The 17,504-nt window shown below is 37.0% G+C and overlaps 2 protein-coding genes across 7 annotated transcripts; both read right to left on the bottom strand.

The window, feature by feature from the left end:
* Positions 1–1,775: 1,775 nt before the first annotated feature.
* Positions 1,776–6,473, bottom strand: LOC122277297 (bet1-like SNARE 1-2). Of its 2 annotated transcripts, none has more exons than XM_043087251.1 (6): positions 6,336–6,473; positions 4,033–4,189; positions 3,369–3,425; positions 3,233–3,292; positions 3,045–3,130; positions 1,776–2,185 (listed from the first exon to the last, which is right to left on the bottom strand). In XM_043087251.1, the coding sequence occupies exons 1-6, from the start codon at positions 6,350–6,352 to the stop codon at positions 2,158–2,160; spliced, it is 405 nt and encodes a 134-aa protein (XP_042943185.1). In that variant the 5' UTR covers positions 6,353–6,473; the 3' UTR covers positions 1,776–2,157. The 2 variants fall into 2 exon arrangements, with proteins under 2 accessions (XP_042943185.1, XP_042943193.1); XM_043087259.1 differs by lacking the exon at positions 6,336–6,473 and adding an exon at positions 5,201–5,416.
* Positions 5,609–10,521, bottom strand: LOC122277270 (protein PSK SIMULATOR 1-like). 5 transcript variants are annotated; one of them, XM_043087233.1, is made up of 4 exons: positions 8,203–10,521; positions 6,648–6,832; positions 6,336–6,552; positions 5,609–6,078 (listed from the first exon to the last, which is right to left on the bottom strand). In XM_043087233.1, the coding sequence occupies exon 1, from the start codon at positions 10,112–10,114 to the stop codon at positions 8,372–8,374; it is 1,743 nt and encodes a 580-aa protein (XP_042943167.1). In that variant the 5' UTR covers positions 10,115–10,521; the 3' UTR covers positions 5,609–6,078; positions 6,336–6,552; positions 6,648–6,832; positions 8,203–8,371. The 5 variants fall into 5 exon arrangements, with proteins under 5 accessions (XP_042943167.1, XP_042943159.1, XP_042943149.1 ...); XM_043087225.1 differs by having other exon boundaries at positions 5,609–6,108; positions 6,336–6,832; XM_043087215.1 differs by having other exon boundaries at positions 6,336–6,832.
* Positions 10,522–17,504: the final 6,983 nt, after the last annotated feature.

Genomic DNA, 17,504 nt, shown 5'->3' with positions numbered 1-17,504 from the left:
TCCAGTTCTAGTACTAGCTAATTTACCGCAACTTGCATGGTTCGATTTGCCATACAGACGTAGCTTTGCCAGTAAATTCAGAAGCTGAAGTTGCCTGCAGCCGGATATCCAATTGTTGCTTTGACATGAATGATCATGTTGGATGCTTGTAATTATAATATTCGAGTATATATATAGTAGCTTTTCTTTTCCTCTCTCTCTCTCTCTCTCTCTCTCTCTCTCTCTCTCTCTCTCTCTCTCTCTCTCTCTCTCTAAATAATTTCAACAGAAATTATAATATTCGAGTACATATATAGTAGCTTTTCTTTTCGTCTCTCTCTCTCTCTCTCTCTAAATAATTACAACAGAAACATAGAGCACGTACAATGTCGTTGTAATATCCACAACATGTAGTTGAAGGTATTCTATTGTACGTGTCCAAGTTCCCGCGATGTAAGAACGTATATGCATACTGCCATATCCACAGTAGAATATTTTAGAGGCAATTAGGGACTGGTAATAGTACTACTCAGTATTCTGTCTTCTAAAGACAAAAGGGGTTCCAAAGTAATCCTGTGTAATCTTCGTGCTCCTGCCCTAAAATCATGTCTATATATATTACGTTTTGGTAGCCTCATTCATTTTATAGCCAAGTCATCATATATGTATATAATATATAAGGGGTAGGTAGGCTCCCAGTTAATGAGTAGTTCACTGTATCTCATAGATGACCACCTCTCTGCATTAATTACTCTGCACGAGTTATGTACACCATCGATTCATCCAAATAAGGTAACCCCTATATTACCCTTTATATAGGATAACAATTTGGGGGACTTTAGATTCCTACAAATTAAGTACCTGCATGCAAGGGGTTGGAAACCCTGCAATTTCATTAAATTCGTAAGACTCTACGCAACTTTTGTTATACCGACCGAATGAGATTAAAACAGATCTATAACCCAATTCTGCAGGCACAAAAAATAAAAAAATAAAAATAACAATAAATAAATAGAAAGAGTGAGTTTTGGGCCTAGAGTTGGTTGAGCCCGAAATCAATCTTGGGGTTACGCGTTTGAGATCCAACAAGAATCAAATTCAGGCTCCATCAGTAGGGGAACATATTGCCCATTGGTTTGTAATACCTATCACCTTGTTTCCAATTTCAACCTCTCGGGCATGCATTGGGTATATAGGCTATACAGACGGAGATAATTCCGGTGAAGCAAAAGCGTGATCCCCAACCCCAATCTAGTTGGATGCCCAACCAGTACTAGAACAACTGACTGATAAAGACCCTTTCTTTCTGTAATTGGCCAGAGGAATTTCGCAGGGAAGGTGGGATTCAACGTTTCTTCTCTCACTGAAACAAAATGCAAATGCCGCTATAGCATACCGCTTGGGCCAACATGCACCAATATAATAATGCCTAGTGTGTCAGTGGTGTGGCCTTTGACCTTCGTATGGGAAATAACTGAAGGTTAAGGATCCAAGATAAAAGATGGATGTGAACACAGGCGATTGTGGCAGAGTTGAATTGGTTAGGGTTTGTATTGGCAGTGTGCATAAGAAATGAGGATGGCGACTACAAATAGGGGAGAATGCCAAGAGACGGGTTGGGAGGATCCAACGGAGATTTCAAGCCACACGTGGCTCAGTGGTTGGTCTGTTGGGTTACGGTAAATTCACTTCAGCTCGATATCTAAACTTCTAAATTTTGAAATGGCCTGTGTTGGAATTCGAATGCATAGAACCAGGGTTAGGTCCACAATATCTGGGCTGTTGAAGTCAGATCCTTAGATAATCTAATCAATTTATGAAGAAATATTGGGGGAAGAAGCTATGGGAAATCCTCAGTTTGCTTATTGGCCTGATTTCAGTCCCTAATTAGAAACACAATAAATTCTATTTAAAAAAATATATATTGTCTTTAGATTCGACGCACAGCTTCAAAACCCAATCAGCGGGAGGCAGGCTGCCTATACCTTCAGCCACTGGCCATTGGAGCTAACATAGAACCTCTGTCAATCTTGTGGCAGAACAGCAGAGAAACCACGACTCGATCCCATATCAGTTTCTTGTCAGAAGAAAGAAAGGATTAATACACGGTGATGCACATGTTTTGTACTTCACAGCATCCATCGACCAAGGAGCAAAATGGATTCTTAACAATAGACTTCAACCAAGCATGAAATATCTGAGGACCCTGCAAAGAAATAGGCCAATCAGCATCAAACAGACAGAGTTGTTCAAAATACTCAAGAGTCAAGTTTCATCTCGATGTCTAATTATTATGCAAGAAAATTGATACCACAAAACCTATATTACAGTTGATCAAAGAATAAGTATCAAGCTCTTCATGAGTGTGACTATCTTCATAACACAACGTCAGCATGCACGGAATTATCAAGGATGGCTACTAATGAAGCCCTAAAATGGCATTCATGCTTCTCACTGATGCCTTGACACGGCAAGCATGGAAACATCAGAGGATGCTGCTAATGAAGCCAAAAAAACAGCATGCAACTTCTTCCAGATAACAAGCATGACAGACAGTGGCATGTAAAACTTGAAATTCAAGCGCGCCCCAAAAAGAAAACTAGTTTCATGATGATCAAATTCGAGTTTGGAAAATTTTTCAGTCCAGATTGTTAAGGAAAGCCTATAACTAGTACTGCAGTAAGTAGGAATTATTGTATCGAAGATTAAAAAAGAATTGTAAGTTTATAATTTAAGAAATTATTAGACTCCCAGAGTTAAACATAAATACATCAGAACTCCATATAATTGGCAATTGAGTATATAAACCATAGGAGAGACGATTTCAGTCTATCAAAAAAGTCCAAATATTTCTGTTGCAAGAAACATACAGTTAAGAAGATAGCATACCATAGAATAGGTGAGTGAGTATAAATACCATAGTTACATAGTATGAGCATCTCCACGGAGGTAGACCATTGAGTTTACAACTTTCAAATAAATTTAAATAATAATTGATATACTCGTCCCTTTTGTACGGCATACAATTTGCAAATGACACTAATTACCACATTACAATTATTTACCTCATGAGATAAAATATAACTAAGAAGGAAACCACGAAGCATGCAACAAGAGTACATGTTCTCCTGTTTGATTTCTTCTCAAATACCTAAACAGCAATGATATCACCTTAGTCAACCATTATGACAGCTCTGTAAATAAAATAAAACAAAAGACAAGCAAGGTGGTAGAGTAGATCTTGTCCATGTACCATTTTGAACCGATCCATGGTTCCTGACATTATGCCCCTTGATGAATCCATGTCGTTACCCTGATTTTAAATAGAACTGGTTTACAACATAGATGAAACAACTTTCACTCGTATGGGGTGTCAGTAACACACTTACCATTCGGTCAAGCAGGCGATTATGACTCTCCACCTCCTCATGTATATCCCCTGTTAACTGTTGGTAGGTAATATATCAATAAGAAGTTATTTTGTAAGGAAATTACATCTAAAAAGAGAGACTCTAATCCTTTCTCTGATCAACTAACTCATTAATACACCATCGCAGTTCTGTACAGCAGAAATAATGGCAGTTTCAGATACAAGTAAGAAAGCATGCAGTAATCTGCATAAAGGTGCACAAATATGTAATCCTACATAGTGACAAAAGAAGGTTTGATGAATTTATCTTTTGGAGAGTACTACACAAGCATGAGCCAGGTGACATGGCATATAGAAAACTGTGCCTGTACATAATGTTGTTCAAAACGATGAGCATGCTTTCAGGGCAACTCTTAAAACAAATATTTGCTTCCATGGTAGTCCCCAACAATATTGCCCTAAAGAATATATAAACCACAAGGAATTTATCCAATGAATGAGCACTGTAAAACATTTATGCATGCTACTGGATATATATGTTTTTTTATACGTATGCATGCTACTGGATATATTGGGATTGCTAGGATTATAGATGACAGTTTTGGAGACTCTATTCATCACATGAAACTCATTGCCAGAGAACTCACCAACACTGGTCATCCTTTTTCCTATACCGAACTTACTTTCTTAAGAAATATAACCCTATCTTGCAGACTATCTACAGCATTCTCATTGTCATGATCATTAGTTCCATGGGAGTGTGATGAGGACACCCTAAGACCACCTTCCTCAAGGCCATCAAAACCATCAAATAGAGATGCTCTGGAAGCACGGTGCTCCCTGTACAGAAAGAAATTAAGACATAATTATGAACAAAAAATTATACCATACATTATGATGGTTATCTTTCTGTTTACATACACTTAACAGAGACTTCTGCAAAACAAGGAAAAAGCAGTACCGGGAAGATACCAATTTCAAATGCATATCGATATACAGATAGCTTTTGAATTACCGTAGGGTTTTTACCGTCCAACATTTCATAGAACGGAGTCTTGCTCCCACAAGAGAAATGTTAGTGAGAAAGTTTTAACAAAGAAACCCACTTAATGCATCTCCTGCTTTCTAATAAAACTTTTTGATAATTTTACACTCCAGGCAGACTCACATTTACATGCTTTCACGTACATGTTTAAAAATAATCGCAGAGGAATAATAAAAAAGCTATAATAGCTTGACACCTGTTGTCAAGAGATTCCCAACCATCACATCAATAATAATCAGTCCCGACTCCCCACCCCCCACCCCTCCCTTTCCCTTCCCTCTCTTCCAGGTTGTGTTGTTTCTTTTGTCTATTCTCCTGTGTCGTGCTTGCAATTTTCCCTAAATGGTTGATCGCGTTCAGCCAAACTAATGCAATTCTAGATTCATACTAATCAAGGAACGAAAATCTGAATTCAACAATACGCGAGTGACCGCGTTTATAATTTACGGATAATGTTGCATCAAAGAGCATTGGTTCTCGACAACCTCAAGTCTAAGTAAATTCACTCCCCCCGATCCCTACACCTCTACTCAAAATCAAAACCAAAATTAAGATTTCAATAACCCACATCTACGAGAAACTCAATAAGATAGACCTGAATTAAGCAAAAACAGAAAAACTAAAAAGAAAACAATCAACCGAGTTTGTTTGAAATTCAGATCTTCATAATCAAGAAAATAAAGCAAAACTACAGAGAATTTGAAATAAAATCAATTGAATATGAGGTTAATTGCGTCACATTGCGTTAAAATGTTAGATGTGTAAAAGAAAGATGAATGTAGCGATAAAAGGATTCGCAGCAGAACCTTCTGGAACTCATTCCTAGAAGGATTCACAGAGTCGGCGTTCGTTTCTGCTTCCAAGGTTTCAGATTTTGTGTAAGAATTTTGATAAAACTGACGGGCCGCGGGTGACGAGCCGAGTTCAGAGAGCGGCCGCAGAGGTTTTACATACCCGACGCTCCGTTTTTTTTTTGCCAAGGAAAACGAAGGAAAAGAAAATGTACGGCATCGGTTCCTTTCGGGTCTAGCTGGTGGCTGCGTCAATTGTGTTTCGAAGCCCATTCAAATTTCAAGCCCGGCCAGGTTTCTAGGCCCAATCAAATAACTAAGATCTTATGAGGTTAAAGCTGTTTATCTAAACCAAGAGATATAGACCAATGAAATAGATTTTATTATTCAGAGGAATACTGATCACACTAATAATGTAGCAGATTTTAAGTCGTTTTATATATCAATACCCTTAAAAAAATTGAGCTAGGTTTGTCTATTTTGAAACTATACGAAACATTACTCGCTATCCCATCCGAAAAAGAAAAAAATAAATAAAAAATACATAATTTGCTAAACACGATTGCCTCTGCTCTGTTTAAGAAAAGAAAAACTGCAGAATATCTAGTTTCCAGTAAAATGAGGCTATATTATAATTTATACAACTGAGAACTCGGGGGCTAACTTTCAGTGTGTCAGAAATCCCCACAAAAATTAATGACATCCAACCACAAAATTGAAGGCTATTGTATTATCATAGTCAATGACTCAATGCCCTCTTCTACCAGCTTAATGCCACGTGTTGGCACATGCTTTCCTTGTTGGACCAACCAAATTCATTGATTATCTTTTAGGCTGAAACTTGGCTCCACGGTCAAAACCACAGCTCCTTCATCCTCTGCCTGTTTATTACACTACCATCAAATGATTTTGACTCAATTTTGCTGTCAGCATTTTATAAAGGAAAACGTCTATTAAAAATTTAAGCAAAAATTAAAAAGCAAAAGAACCCATTTTGCTATGCACTACAACCAGAACCATAGGAGAGCTTGCTATGAGCCTCTTAAAAACTCATACACAATTGATATGAGATCAAAAGTAACACGCATATAAAATGTATCTAACAATTTATGAGGGTTTCTAAAAAAAAGAGAGAAGAAGATTAACTAACTTGAATTCGCATATCATTCTTTACAGGTCAGATGGCATGCAGTACTTTCATATGAATTTTGACTTCTCAGATGATCATGTAATCGTTGGCTATTGTTCACCAAATGGGGACAGCGAGTGGGCTCTGCATTGCTTATTAGCGACAACAACAAGAGATGATGGAGGTCAAGCCACGCAGGAGATGGTGGAGGAAAGAAGCTGTGGCGAGTGGATCCGCTCTGCAATGTTTTGGTTAGAAAGAATTTTGCTGATGTGGTCAAAATGCTGGTTGTTTATTTCAAAATATCAATCAAGATTAATGAAATCGAATCACCTGTAATGCCCTATACATTGGAGAGGATCCGGATCCCAGTGTCAACGGCATTTACACTAGAAACGCAATGCCAGGACAAGCAGAGACTAGAGGTCATATCACAATATGTAACTCAGCCAAGGCTAAAAAGTACCAGATTTCAGGCGGTTACTCGAACAATGGTACATAACACTTCTTCTCAAACCCTAAAGGATATATATGCACATTGTTCAATATATATCCATCCTACTCATGCTAAAAAAAAATTATATTAAGTCTCCGTGTTGTAAAATTGGAAAAGGAAAATTAACCTTTCGCAAAACGCATTTGTTCTCCTACCCATTTGGATTGCAAGATGTTCTTATATCATCTCATCTCAACATCCAAACACCATAAACGCAAACACTTTTCAATTTCAACTTTTTTATCTAGTCATTACCTAATCCATTACAACTTTATCAAACTTTCAAATAAAAAACAATTCAACTTTTTCAAATCTCATAACAAAAATTATACTAAAAAATTATATTATAACAATATTTTTATTCAACTTTTTCTTTTTTATTTTTCAAAATCCCATAAAACATCTTAACTCAAACCATTTCAATATTATTTACAAATTATTTCACTACTATTTACAGATCATCTCATCTCATATGACTATCCAAATGAGGCCTAAGGATGGTATCCTGATAAAAACATCTTTCAATATGAAATCATAAAAATATATGAATGTTTAGCTTGGGATAAGAGCATTGGAGAACATACTCGCCCTTTTCATATAAAACTTTTATAATGTATGTAGTAGAAAACTATTCCAGGTCCTAGTAAACACGTTCATTTATTTATTTCATAAACAACCAGATATAAAGGAAGATTTGCTTAATATTAAGAGGATCAGAAGATGTCAATACAAGAGGATTAGAGGAACCAACCATACTAAAGAGATGTATCAATTAGATAAGTAAATTCAGGACACCCGAGTTCCAAGATGATAAAAGAGCTTTCAAGTATAATTTCTGTTACTTATACTAAAAGTTGAAGAGAATTTATTCAATCTTGTATCAAAGCACTGGTGGACTGATATCTCCTTAGGAGGGGATAAAAATTGACACTTACAATAGCGGCATAGTAACCACACAATTCGATTGGTACGCTGAGGGCAAGTTTTCTACAGAGCGAATAACTATTCAATACATAACTTCAAAATCCAGTGAAAGAAATAGTTTTAGCTACAAGTTTTAACACCAGTAAGGATGCAAGGGTTCCAAGATGATTTCAAGATGTCATCATTCGTAAAAGAGGCACGCACCATACGGGATTTCACACAAGTCATGTGCCGAAGTGAACATGTACATAACCATTATATAATAAATGATATGACTCCAACCATTATATAATAAATGATATGACTCCATGCATAAGAAGTAAAAATTGCAAGCAATACTGGCATTTTGAAAAGGAAAAACCACTGACTCATGTATACAAACATATATACAAATCTAACGACTAAAGAAAACGATACTTTTGCATAAATAATTGGAATTATGTACTTCAGAATTCAAACTTCTTGTACCTTGCAACATGATACATTAGTAAATCAGTCTTCAACAATAAAAAGTCTTCAGTGTACGAAGATCAGATACTCACATCCTGTTGAACTATCATCTGTGAGTTCATTGTTGTATCAGGAACTAAGAAAAATGCTCTACCACCCAATTATAGATTCATGATATCCAATTTGGTCAATGAAGGTAAGTAGCTCCACATTGCAATTGCCATTCCATGCAATCCTCAAAATCAAAACTGCTGGCACAGTCTAGTAACGCATTTTGCTGATGCTCGTAGCGACATATGTAATTCAACCCAACTAGAAGCTCACATACTGCTGCCTCTGTCTTTTCCCTATCGGCAAAATAGAGTGTCTGAAGCAACAGAACATTTGTCCGCGTAACAATTTGGTGTTGCTCAAAATTTCGCTCACTTTGCCACCTGATCATATTATGTGCAAGTGGCGCAAGCCACTTTAGAATGCCATCAAGATTGTCCTTCCAATCATGGGCAAGAGGAGCGTCATATATTGCCAGATTCTTGACATAGGACTTGAGATTAGACCTCAGAGACATTCTTAAGCTCGTAGGTAACATCTGATACAACTCATCCCTAGCTTCCTCGCCCACAAGATGAGGGTAGCGAAGCAACTTCTCTATGATAATTATGACATTTGCATAATGCAAGGCTAAAGCAGAGCCTCCTACGGTGGTGGAAGGAGCATAGACCGTCAACCGGCTCTTGGGACCACTTTGCATCACACCAGACTTGTATTCTTGTTGATCCCCACTAAATGGAACACCAGTTTGGGATCGATTAACATGATTAGAGTAATTCACGAGCTCTCTTTTCAAACCAGCATTGCCAGAGATACAAACTCTTGAAACTCGGCTAATCCGGTCGTCTCGATCACCGTCATCATCGTCATCATCAAACTTGGAAACCGAACTGCTTAAGCTAAGGCAATCCATGAAAAGCCTCCCGGGGCTCGTTCCACACGGGAAACTAAACTCTTCAGGTCGAAACAGTGCTACCTCACCCCTCCGAGAATCAAATTGAGACTTGTAGCTTGTCACCTTTTTCTCCACCGAATGGCTCTCACTACTCCTACTGAGAACCCGTTTCAATGGCTCCGCGCCCGAACCCGTCTGGAGACGACGATGCATATCAAGCCCACTTTGGCTGGTCTTCGTTTTCATTGCAGGGTCCCCAAAGACGATACAAATCCTAGAGTATATTGTGCACACCGTCCTGGCCAAGAGCTCCACAACCTTATCGTACGTCTGGTTCCAAAGAGAAATCTCCTTGAGATGCCTCACGTCCTGCCCCTGCCATATCAGTTTCTGCTCGAAAGCCCTCTTACTCTCCTTGTGCTGATTGTGCTGGAACTTCTTCGTCGCCTGCTCCAGCTCATTCAACACCTCCATTTCAGTGTACAGGTTCGCCGTCGCATTCACAAGCCTCTCCATCTTCCTCACCATTCCCTCCATATCCTTCACCAAAAACCCCAATTCCCTCACATCAATAACCCCACTCACGACGTCCCCATACACGTGCTCGAACCCTTGCAAGGCCGGCTCGATGCATTTCTTGCCCAGCCTAGACACCACGCTGGAGACTCGGTTCAAGTCGTCGAGCTTCTCCGACTGAGCGAGCTCCAGAAGGTGGACCTCGTCGGAGGACACCAGGTTCAACACTCCTTCGGATTTCAAGACCTTGGTCTTAAGCTTGGAGATCTCGGAATCGGTCAGGGATTTGTGGAGAAGAACGGTCTTTGACATAACGGTGGCTACCTCGAAGGAAAGGATGCCTATGGTTTGCTTTGGGACATTGTTGTTTTTGGGGCTCTTCCTCTTTGAAGGTTCAAGAAGGAGCTTGTGTCTGATATTGGAGCTTACCTGACTACCTATCTTTACAATCCAAGGCTCCGCAACCATTGCTCCCTTCAACCCCAGGATTAAAAAACAAAACGAAACGAAACGTAGAAGCGCAGAATTCAAACCATAAAAGCCAGATCTGTTGTAATCATATATCGGTACACTACACTCGCGTGCTGTAGAAAAGTGAAGGTGAAGATAGCTCGCGTGCGGCGCATTTGAGTAGGCGTGGAGAAGAAAATGGGCGTGCGAAATCGAGACACAGAAGAAGAAGATGGGTTGGCTTGTATGGTTAAACAATGACAGCAAAAGGGTTCTGACTGAGAGCCGCACACTTAGGGAGTTGGGAGGACTGAATGAGAAGTGGTGAATGAATGAAGGAAATGATTTGCTTCAAAAGGGATTTGAAAGTGGTCCGTCCGGTCCGACGGTGAAACTCCCTTCCCTTTCAAAGTACAATATTACCTCTGCTACTCTCAATATTGTTATTATTACTTTCAAGATATTTGACAGATTTCAAAAAGTAAAAAGCCATCTGCAATTTCCCTCGTTGAATATTTGCTGGTACGGGTAGTCGGACCTTCTTTTTTCTTTAAACCAACCAATATTTCATGTCTAATTATCAGTAGAATTTTACCAATTTTGAGATTTTTTTTTTAAGAGGGAAACGTTATTCTATTCATTTATATAACCGATAATCATAACTTCTTATTTGAGAAATATAAGTTAAATTTTAACTTTTTTTAATTCCTCAACATACAAATTCTTTTATGGCTAGAAGGGCCATGTCATGCACCTCTAGACTAACCATATGAGAAATAGGTTTTTATTTTAGATTATCGTCTAAGATATTACACAAAACTTTCACTCATATGAAGTGGATCACAAACTCTACAGAACTCTAGTACTAGAGATAATATTTTTTATTTTTTAATTTTTTTGAAATTTTATTTTTTCCTAATACAATCTAAAACAAAGAAAACTGAAAATACATGAAAAATACAAGAAAAACTTAAAGAAATCACAAAACAAAACAAAAAATCGAGGTTGTATGGGTGCGTGCAGTGCCTTGGAAAAATGGCAAGCAGCAAATCTGAAACGCCGGTCACCCTGTACCCCAAACAACCACGGGTGGCAGCAGAAAACCTCCCTGGACAGATACATGTAGCTCATGCGCCGCCCATTTTGGCAAACTCAAACTTCTTCGTCCATCTAATAGATCGGCGCCTTGGACATCTGGTGGTGTGGGGCGTGTTTTTCCTGATCCCTGGAGAGCTATAGATCGATGTTACGTCATCCTCAACTTAAAAAAAAAATAAAGAAAAACAAAAGAAAGCTTAGAAAGAAAAGGGAATGAAAAGGAGATGAGGGAGGAGCTGAAGCTCCCCCTCCGTTAAGCAGATCGAGCGCTTGGTTTTTTTGGAGAGAAGTTAGAGAAAGAAAATAAAAATTAATTCATGACTGGCTTTAATTTGAGAGATATATTATTGAACTTCATAAAAATGGTTAGAAAAAAATAATACATTATTTAGACAAAAGTTATTCAGATGTGTTCTTATTTTTGTTTATTAAACTGGCTTGGTAGATTTAAATAATTATTTGAACAAAATCTTTTTAAAAACTTTTTCTACGTTTTTGTGAAAGCTGTTTCAAATTTTATGTTTTTTACAGTAATCTAAATAAATAATAATAAATGCGAAGGGTGAGAATCAGGTCAGTCCAAAAATTAATTAATTCCGATTTTGAATATAAACATAGTTGATTAAAATGATACAATTTCTGAATTGAATTTCATGTTGGATCGGACGGACAAGTTTGAGAGAGAGACAAAGGTAAGTTTTTGTTTTCTTTTTCCCTCTCAGGTAAAGGACAATTTTTAGCTCAAATCTCTGGATCAAGTATTAATTGCTTTTGGTTTTTCTTCGAAATTCTACGTTTGCTGCTCCTAAGATAATGCGAACTTGCCACTGCTACATCTGATCTTTTTTCAAATATTTTCTAGCTCAGGTATCAAAAGCCACTGTAATGTAACAGGTGGAAGAAAGGACACGTTACATTCATACTTGGATCGACGCCCTTCCCAGTGGGAATGCATCAAACTTTGGTTGGATTTTACTTGGGGACCGCGTTCAAGCATTTGAATCTGGGCATGCAATATGGCATGAAGAAGTGGATCAAAAGCACGTTTGACTCTCTAATCTCCCTCCCCATCTCCCCCAAATTAAAAGTCAATTTAGTAGGCAAACTGCTATGCAATTTGGAGTTTTAATGTCAAAGCGTACACATATGGCAGAAGGAAGCAGCTTGTTTGTGTTTGAATCTTAGTTAGGGAAGCGTAAAATCTTCACTTATCTCAAAGTTTAAATTGTAGTGTGCCCATCATGCATATGCTGCTGGGTCAATCTGAGGAGGAACTTCTGTGGTTTGCAGGAACTGCAAATTACGAGGAAGAGTTGGTGTGGACTAGCATTGTTAGTGGTTTAGAAATATGGTAATAGTTGGCTTACAAGTTTGCGACTAAAGTGTTGGGTTAATTTGCTTTAGGTGTCACTTGCTCCTCTTCCAGCGTGATCCTGCATGCATTTGCCTTGCAAAAGTACAGCCAATATGGGGGTGTGTTGGAAGTTGAACTTCCCCTAACAACTCATGATAGTTCCCTTTCCTTCGCTACTTTTTCCTAGGCACAAAAGAGAAGAAAGAGCAAGAAAACAAAAGAATCAATTAAAGTGACGTGAATATAGGAAGATAATATAAAATGCTTGTATCTAAAGTCCCTTTCAAGCTTGTAGCTTACAATTTAAGACTACATTGGATTAGCGTTGTGAATAATATATATATTATCTTGAGAAAATGATCGTGTATTTGGATGAAATGTGACCGGCTAGGAGGGGATTTGTCAAAAGGTTGGACTAAGTGGGAGTTGGTAGCTTGTTTTCCTTGAGACAGAGCTTACGTATGGGCAAAGACCAGCCACATGGAGATTCGGTTCATTACAGAGAGCAACCAAATAAATGACAAGAAGAAAGATGGGGGGGAATCAATTAGAGAGTGGAGGCAAGTTCACTGTGAGAAACAACTGTTATTATCGTTATGAAGAAATCTATGGAAAATTTAATGTGATGTATTTTGTTTGTTTATTAGGTAATTGGATGGTAGCGCGGCTAGGCCTACGTACCCCTTACTTTGGCGACAAGGAGAGAAGAAAAATTAAGAAGACGTACAAATCTAGTATGAAAATTAGCCATTTTCCCAGCCCCTTACTTAATTGGATATTGAGGTGGGCGCTTTTTCATTTCAAATCAATGGTTAAGTTATGTTCATTTCTGGACCTAGGAGGGAACCCTGAACAACATATCAAAACTCCTGTGCATGTATGTCAATTCATTCAAATGGAATCATTGTATATGAGTATGATTGCATGTGCTTGTAGAGACTTTTATTTAGGAAAGAGGTGGGAAAAGGATCATAACAAGGTCTTCAAAGATACGTTAGATAAAAGAAGACGAGAGGAAAAAGAGGCCAGAGAGGTTGATGCTTACGAATTCCCGCGCATAATATATAGCATGTTTTGTTTGTCAGTGTCGTATACGTGAAGGTGGGGGTGGGTTGTGCTTTTGTCTTAAGATCTTAAAGAGTTTTTGACGCGCATTTGACCCTATCAACCCCAGCTGCAGGTCATCAATAAACTTGTTAACAAACTAATTAATAATATCAATTGACACAAAGATACATACGGAACAAACTCATTCGATAGTGACATAGCGGCATGTTTTTTGCGTAAGAGATTACGTGCATTCATAAAATCTCTCGAGTTTACATATTTTGTGGGCTTTAATTGGCAAAAGTTTTGGACTCCTCTTTTCGTTTGAGAATAGTCAATTCAGTCCTAAAGATATTAGGGTATTGGGTAAGGCAGCAATCAGTTGTCGATGTATTTGGGACACAAGCCAGACTCGGCCCAATCTTAGCAGGCCATTACGACTCAAGCCCCACTCTAGTATAAAACGAGCTGTACTAAGCCCAGCTCCTTGCAGTTAAAGGACTCCTGGGAACCTCCTCAGGACCTCAACTACCTGCCTATGTAGTCCCTCTGTAGCTCGTTCATTGAACCACTCTGGAGTCTGCACTCAAACACGATTGAAATGAAATCAGGCATCCAAATCACGTTTTCTTTTTTAACCTACTGTTGTCTCCGGTTATCAGATATACGGAAATACCGCACTTGGGATATTATTTATATTTTCATGGCTGCTCTTTCGTTCTACTTTGGAACTCTCATAAGACTGCAAACTTTGAAACTCAACCTTATGCAATATTTTATTTTTTATTTTTTATTTTCTCTAGTTAAGAGACTGGCTGGAGTTTAACGCAGCAAATAGCAAACCCTCTAGGATCTAGATTTATCGCGAATAGTCAGAGACGACAAGCGCTGTATGTTTTGCATATTTAGGTTGACGTTAAATGTTTGGTCTTGGAGTTTCTAGAGTTTGCTTTTTCTCTGAACTGGTCTGGATTTGAGGTGTCCTGGCTCTAGAATTCCCCCAATCTGTCCAGCAACAACGACTTTTCGCCAATATTAAATCAATGGGCCTCTGGTTGTTACTTGACAGACAAAGTTTCTGAAGATGAACCACCGCCTGGTCCCTCCAACTGGAAAATTATGTCCCATTTGAAATTAACTGGCATGCAACACAACTTATAATATAGACTAATTAAAGAGAGAGAAGAAACGCGGCACTTAATTTGAATCTGTGTTCACCTTCAAATCTACGCTCTTGACATCATTGAGCGGAGATTATAAACGAGTAGATAACCTAATTAATCTTCTAGCTAGGATTCATTATTAATCCTGGACACCAATCATTTCTTCACGCCATTAATTTAATTCTTCAGCGTTAATCCAAAAACAACGTGACAGCGATTTTATGCATCATGGAATTATATTATAAAATGAACCCCTTAGTTCCCTCAATTTTTTGACCTTTCAGACCATGATTTAAAGGGGGGGAAAAAAAAAAGAATGCTACATGAAGAATATTTGACCATATTTTTGTATTTTGGCAAAATATATATACATATATATCTGTGACCATTCAATTGAGCATGCATGTATGGTGTAGAATTAATTTGCCCCGTTGAATATCTTCCTTTCCTTTATTAAGAATCATTTTTGTTGCATCTAAATTTATAGTGTTTTCTCGTATATTAATGGGTCCTAGCAAGTTTGGTCTGCCAACTGTTGCTTTGAATAATAATGATCTTTCAAGTACTGAAATGTCAGAAATGGGCCGCGCTAATAATTTTTGTTTTTATTTTTTCACCGATGGTAGGTAGGCATTCATAAATTGCTGTAAGCTGAGATTGAACATAAAAAACGCAAACGAAACATCGAACGCTTTGGAGGAGTGTCACGTGCAGGATTAATGCAGGCTGGAGGCAGCAGGAACTACTACTGTGCAGAGCATTAATTCAAGAAACAAAGTCAGAAATTAACATATAGAATTATGCAGACATCATGCATGTGTTTATGCTAAAAACAAGCTTATAGCATACAGGAATCTGGAAACACTTTTTAACATAGAATATGGGGGAAATGGCAATACGTAGAAAGCAAGCAAAGTAAAGCAAAGAAAACAGTAGTTAATTAAAAGCATTAATTTACTTGGGAATTACCTCTTGCAATTTTGGGTATTGTGATAAGTAATGTTTATAAAAAATTTTATATGCAGTCATTTTTACGTATTTTTTTATACATTTTAATAATGTGATTGGTTATGTATTAAAAAAATTAATACAATTAATCACATTTAATCACATCAATAGAATGTATAGAGAGTATGTAAAAGTGACTGTATATACTATTACTCTTATTTTAAATTTTAAAGAGTGAGATAAATTGACCTTATTTTTAATATTTTAAAATCAAGGGAAGGCCGAATAATAGATCGATCACTGAGGACCACATTTTACCCAATAAACTAATAAATAATGCTATTATCAAGAAAATAAATAAATAACATTGAAGTAATTTTAAAATAACACTAGTAATTTATTAAAGATGAGAAGGACCAATTAAGCTGCTTGGCATGCTTGCTTGTAGATCAGACAAAGAACAGTTATCTATATGCAAATAGAATATATATTTTCTGGCGTAAGCTTGATGTTTGCTTTTATTAATTTAAACATGCATTATTGCTTTTTCCAACCCTTTTGGTTATTCTGAGTGCGACCATTGGAATCGGATCATATCGATCTGTAGATACTGAAATAAATAATAGACGATATTTGGTTCTAAATAACAAAAAAGGGGTGTGAGAGTCGGTACATAGACGGGTCAACTGCATGACAATTTGAAATAAAACAAATTATTATCACACAATTAAACCTACCCAACAGTGACCTAACTTTTAATGAGGCCAATAAAAAAAAGTAACATAGAGCCAAAGATTGTGAAATAAAATAAAGATGCCATATTGCTTGATCGATTTCTCAAAATGAATCCATTTAGCCCATTTGGATGTTTGAGATGAGTTGAATTATTTATAAATAGTAGTAGGTTAAAATGGTAGATCGGTGAGTTTTGTAAGGCCTACTTAAAATTAGTTTAGATATGTTTAATCATTAAAATGAGTTTAAATGTATTTAAGAAAGTTGAAAAAAGTTATAGATCTCACGTATAAAAAAGTGTTGAGTTGAAAAATATTGTGAATCCCACATATAAAAAGATTTTGAATTGAAATGAATTTAGTAATTTAAGAGTTAGATATTTAGAACTTTAATCAAGACTATAAGAGAGTTTGGTGTGATTATTTAATCAAGAAAACAAATATGTACAAAGTTGAACAAATATAGCGAGATCTAACTTAAAAGAAGACTAGTTTACTCTCATTAGTGGCTAATCATTGTTATTATATAAACATGTATAAATAGTGCCACACACGTAAGCATAGTTTGTGAACACTTTATATAATTATGTTTGAAATTGAGAATATTCATGTATAATAATGTTATTTTAATATAAAATTTTATTAATGTTTTATTTATTTGAAACAAAAAGTTGTATGGGTGTAATTTTCTTTGTGAATAGTAACTCCATTCATAATCTAAAAAATACAATTCATATGATTAATAATAGCACTATAGCAGCACCACAAGTCTTACCTAAATTTCTTATCTTCAAATCACTTCAATCAGTGTGAATAGAAATACTAAATTCAGAATAAAGAAGAAAATTAAAAGCTCGTCTTCAAATTACAAAGCAGCCTAAAGAGAATGCCGATAACAACCTCCCTCCAGCTAAATTCACTGTCAATCAAATCATTGGCCGCAAATGAAATTGTAATAACCACTCGGTAGCACCATACGTATCTCTCCTCGCGGATGATTGATTTTCTCAGCTTCCAATCACTCAAAAGGCTTCCATGGGGAAAAAACCATTGAAAGAAGTAAT

This window comes from Carya illinoinensis, chromosome 1, assembly GCF_018687715.1.
Source record: "Carya illinoinensis cultivar Pawnee chromosome 1, C.illinoinensisPawnee_v1, whole genome shotgun sequence".
Classification (NCBI taxonomy): Eukaryota; Viridiplantae; Streptophyta; class Magnoliopsida; order Fagales; family Juglandaceae; genus Carya; species Carya illinoinensis.
The sequence above is the reverse complement of the archived record's forward strand: the minus strand, read 5'-3'. Positions and strand labels throughout refer to the sequence as shown.

Excerpts from the sequence above, each read along its gene's own strand:
- LOC122277297 (XM_043087251.1), bottom strand. Across the intron at positions 3,131-3,232 it reads CCATGGATCGGTTCAAAATG|GTATTTGAGAAGAAATCAAA; the intron begins GTACATGGACAA and ends ATTGCTGTTTAG. Across the intron at positions 2,186-3,044 it reads GTTATATTTTATCTCATGAG|GGTCCTCAGATATTTCATGC; the intron begins GTAAATAATTGT and ends ATTTCTTTGCAG.
- LOC122277270 (XM_043087225.1), bottom strand. The coding sequence starts at position 10,114 with ATGGTTGCGGAGCCTTGGATTGTAAAGATAGGTAGTCAGGTAAGCTCC.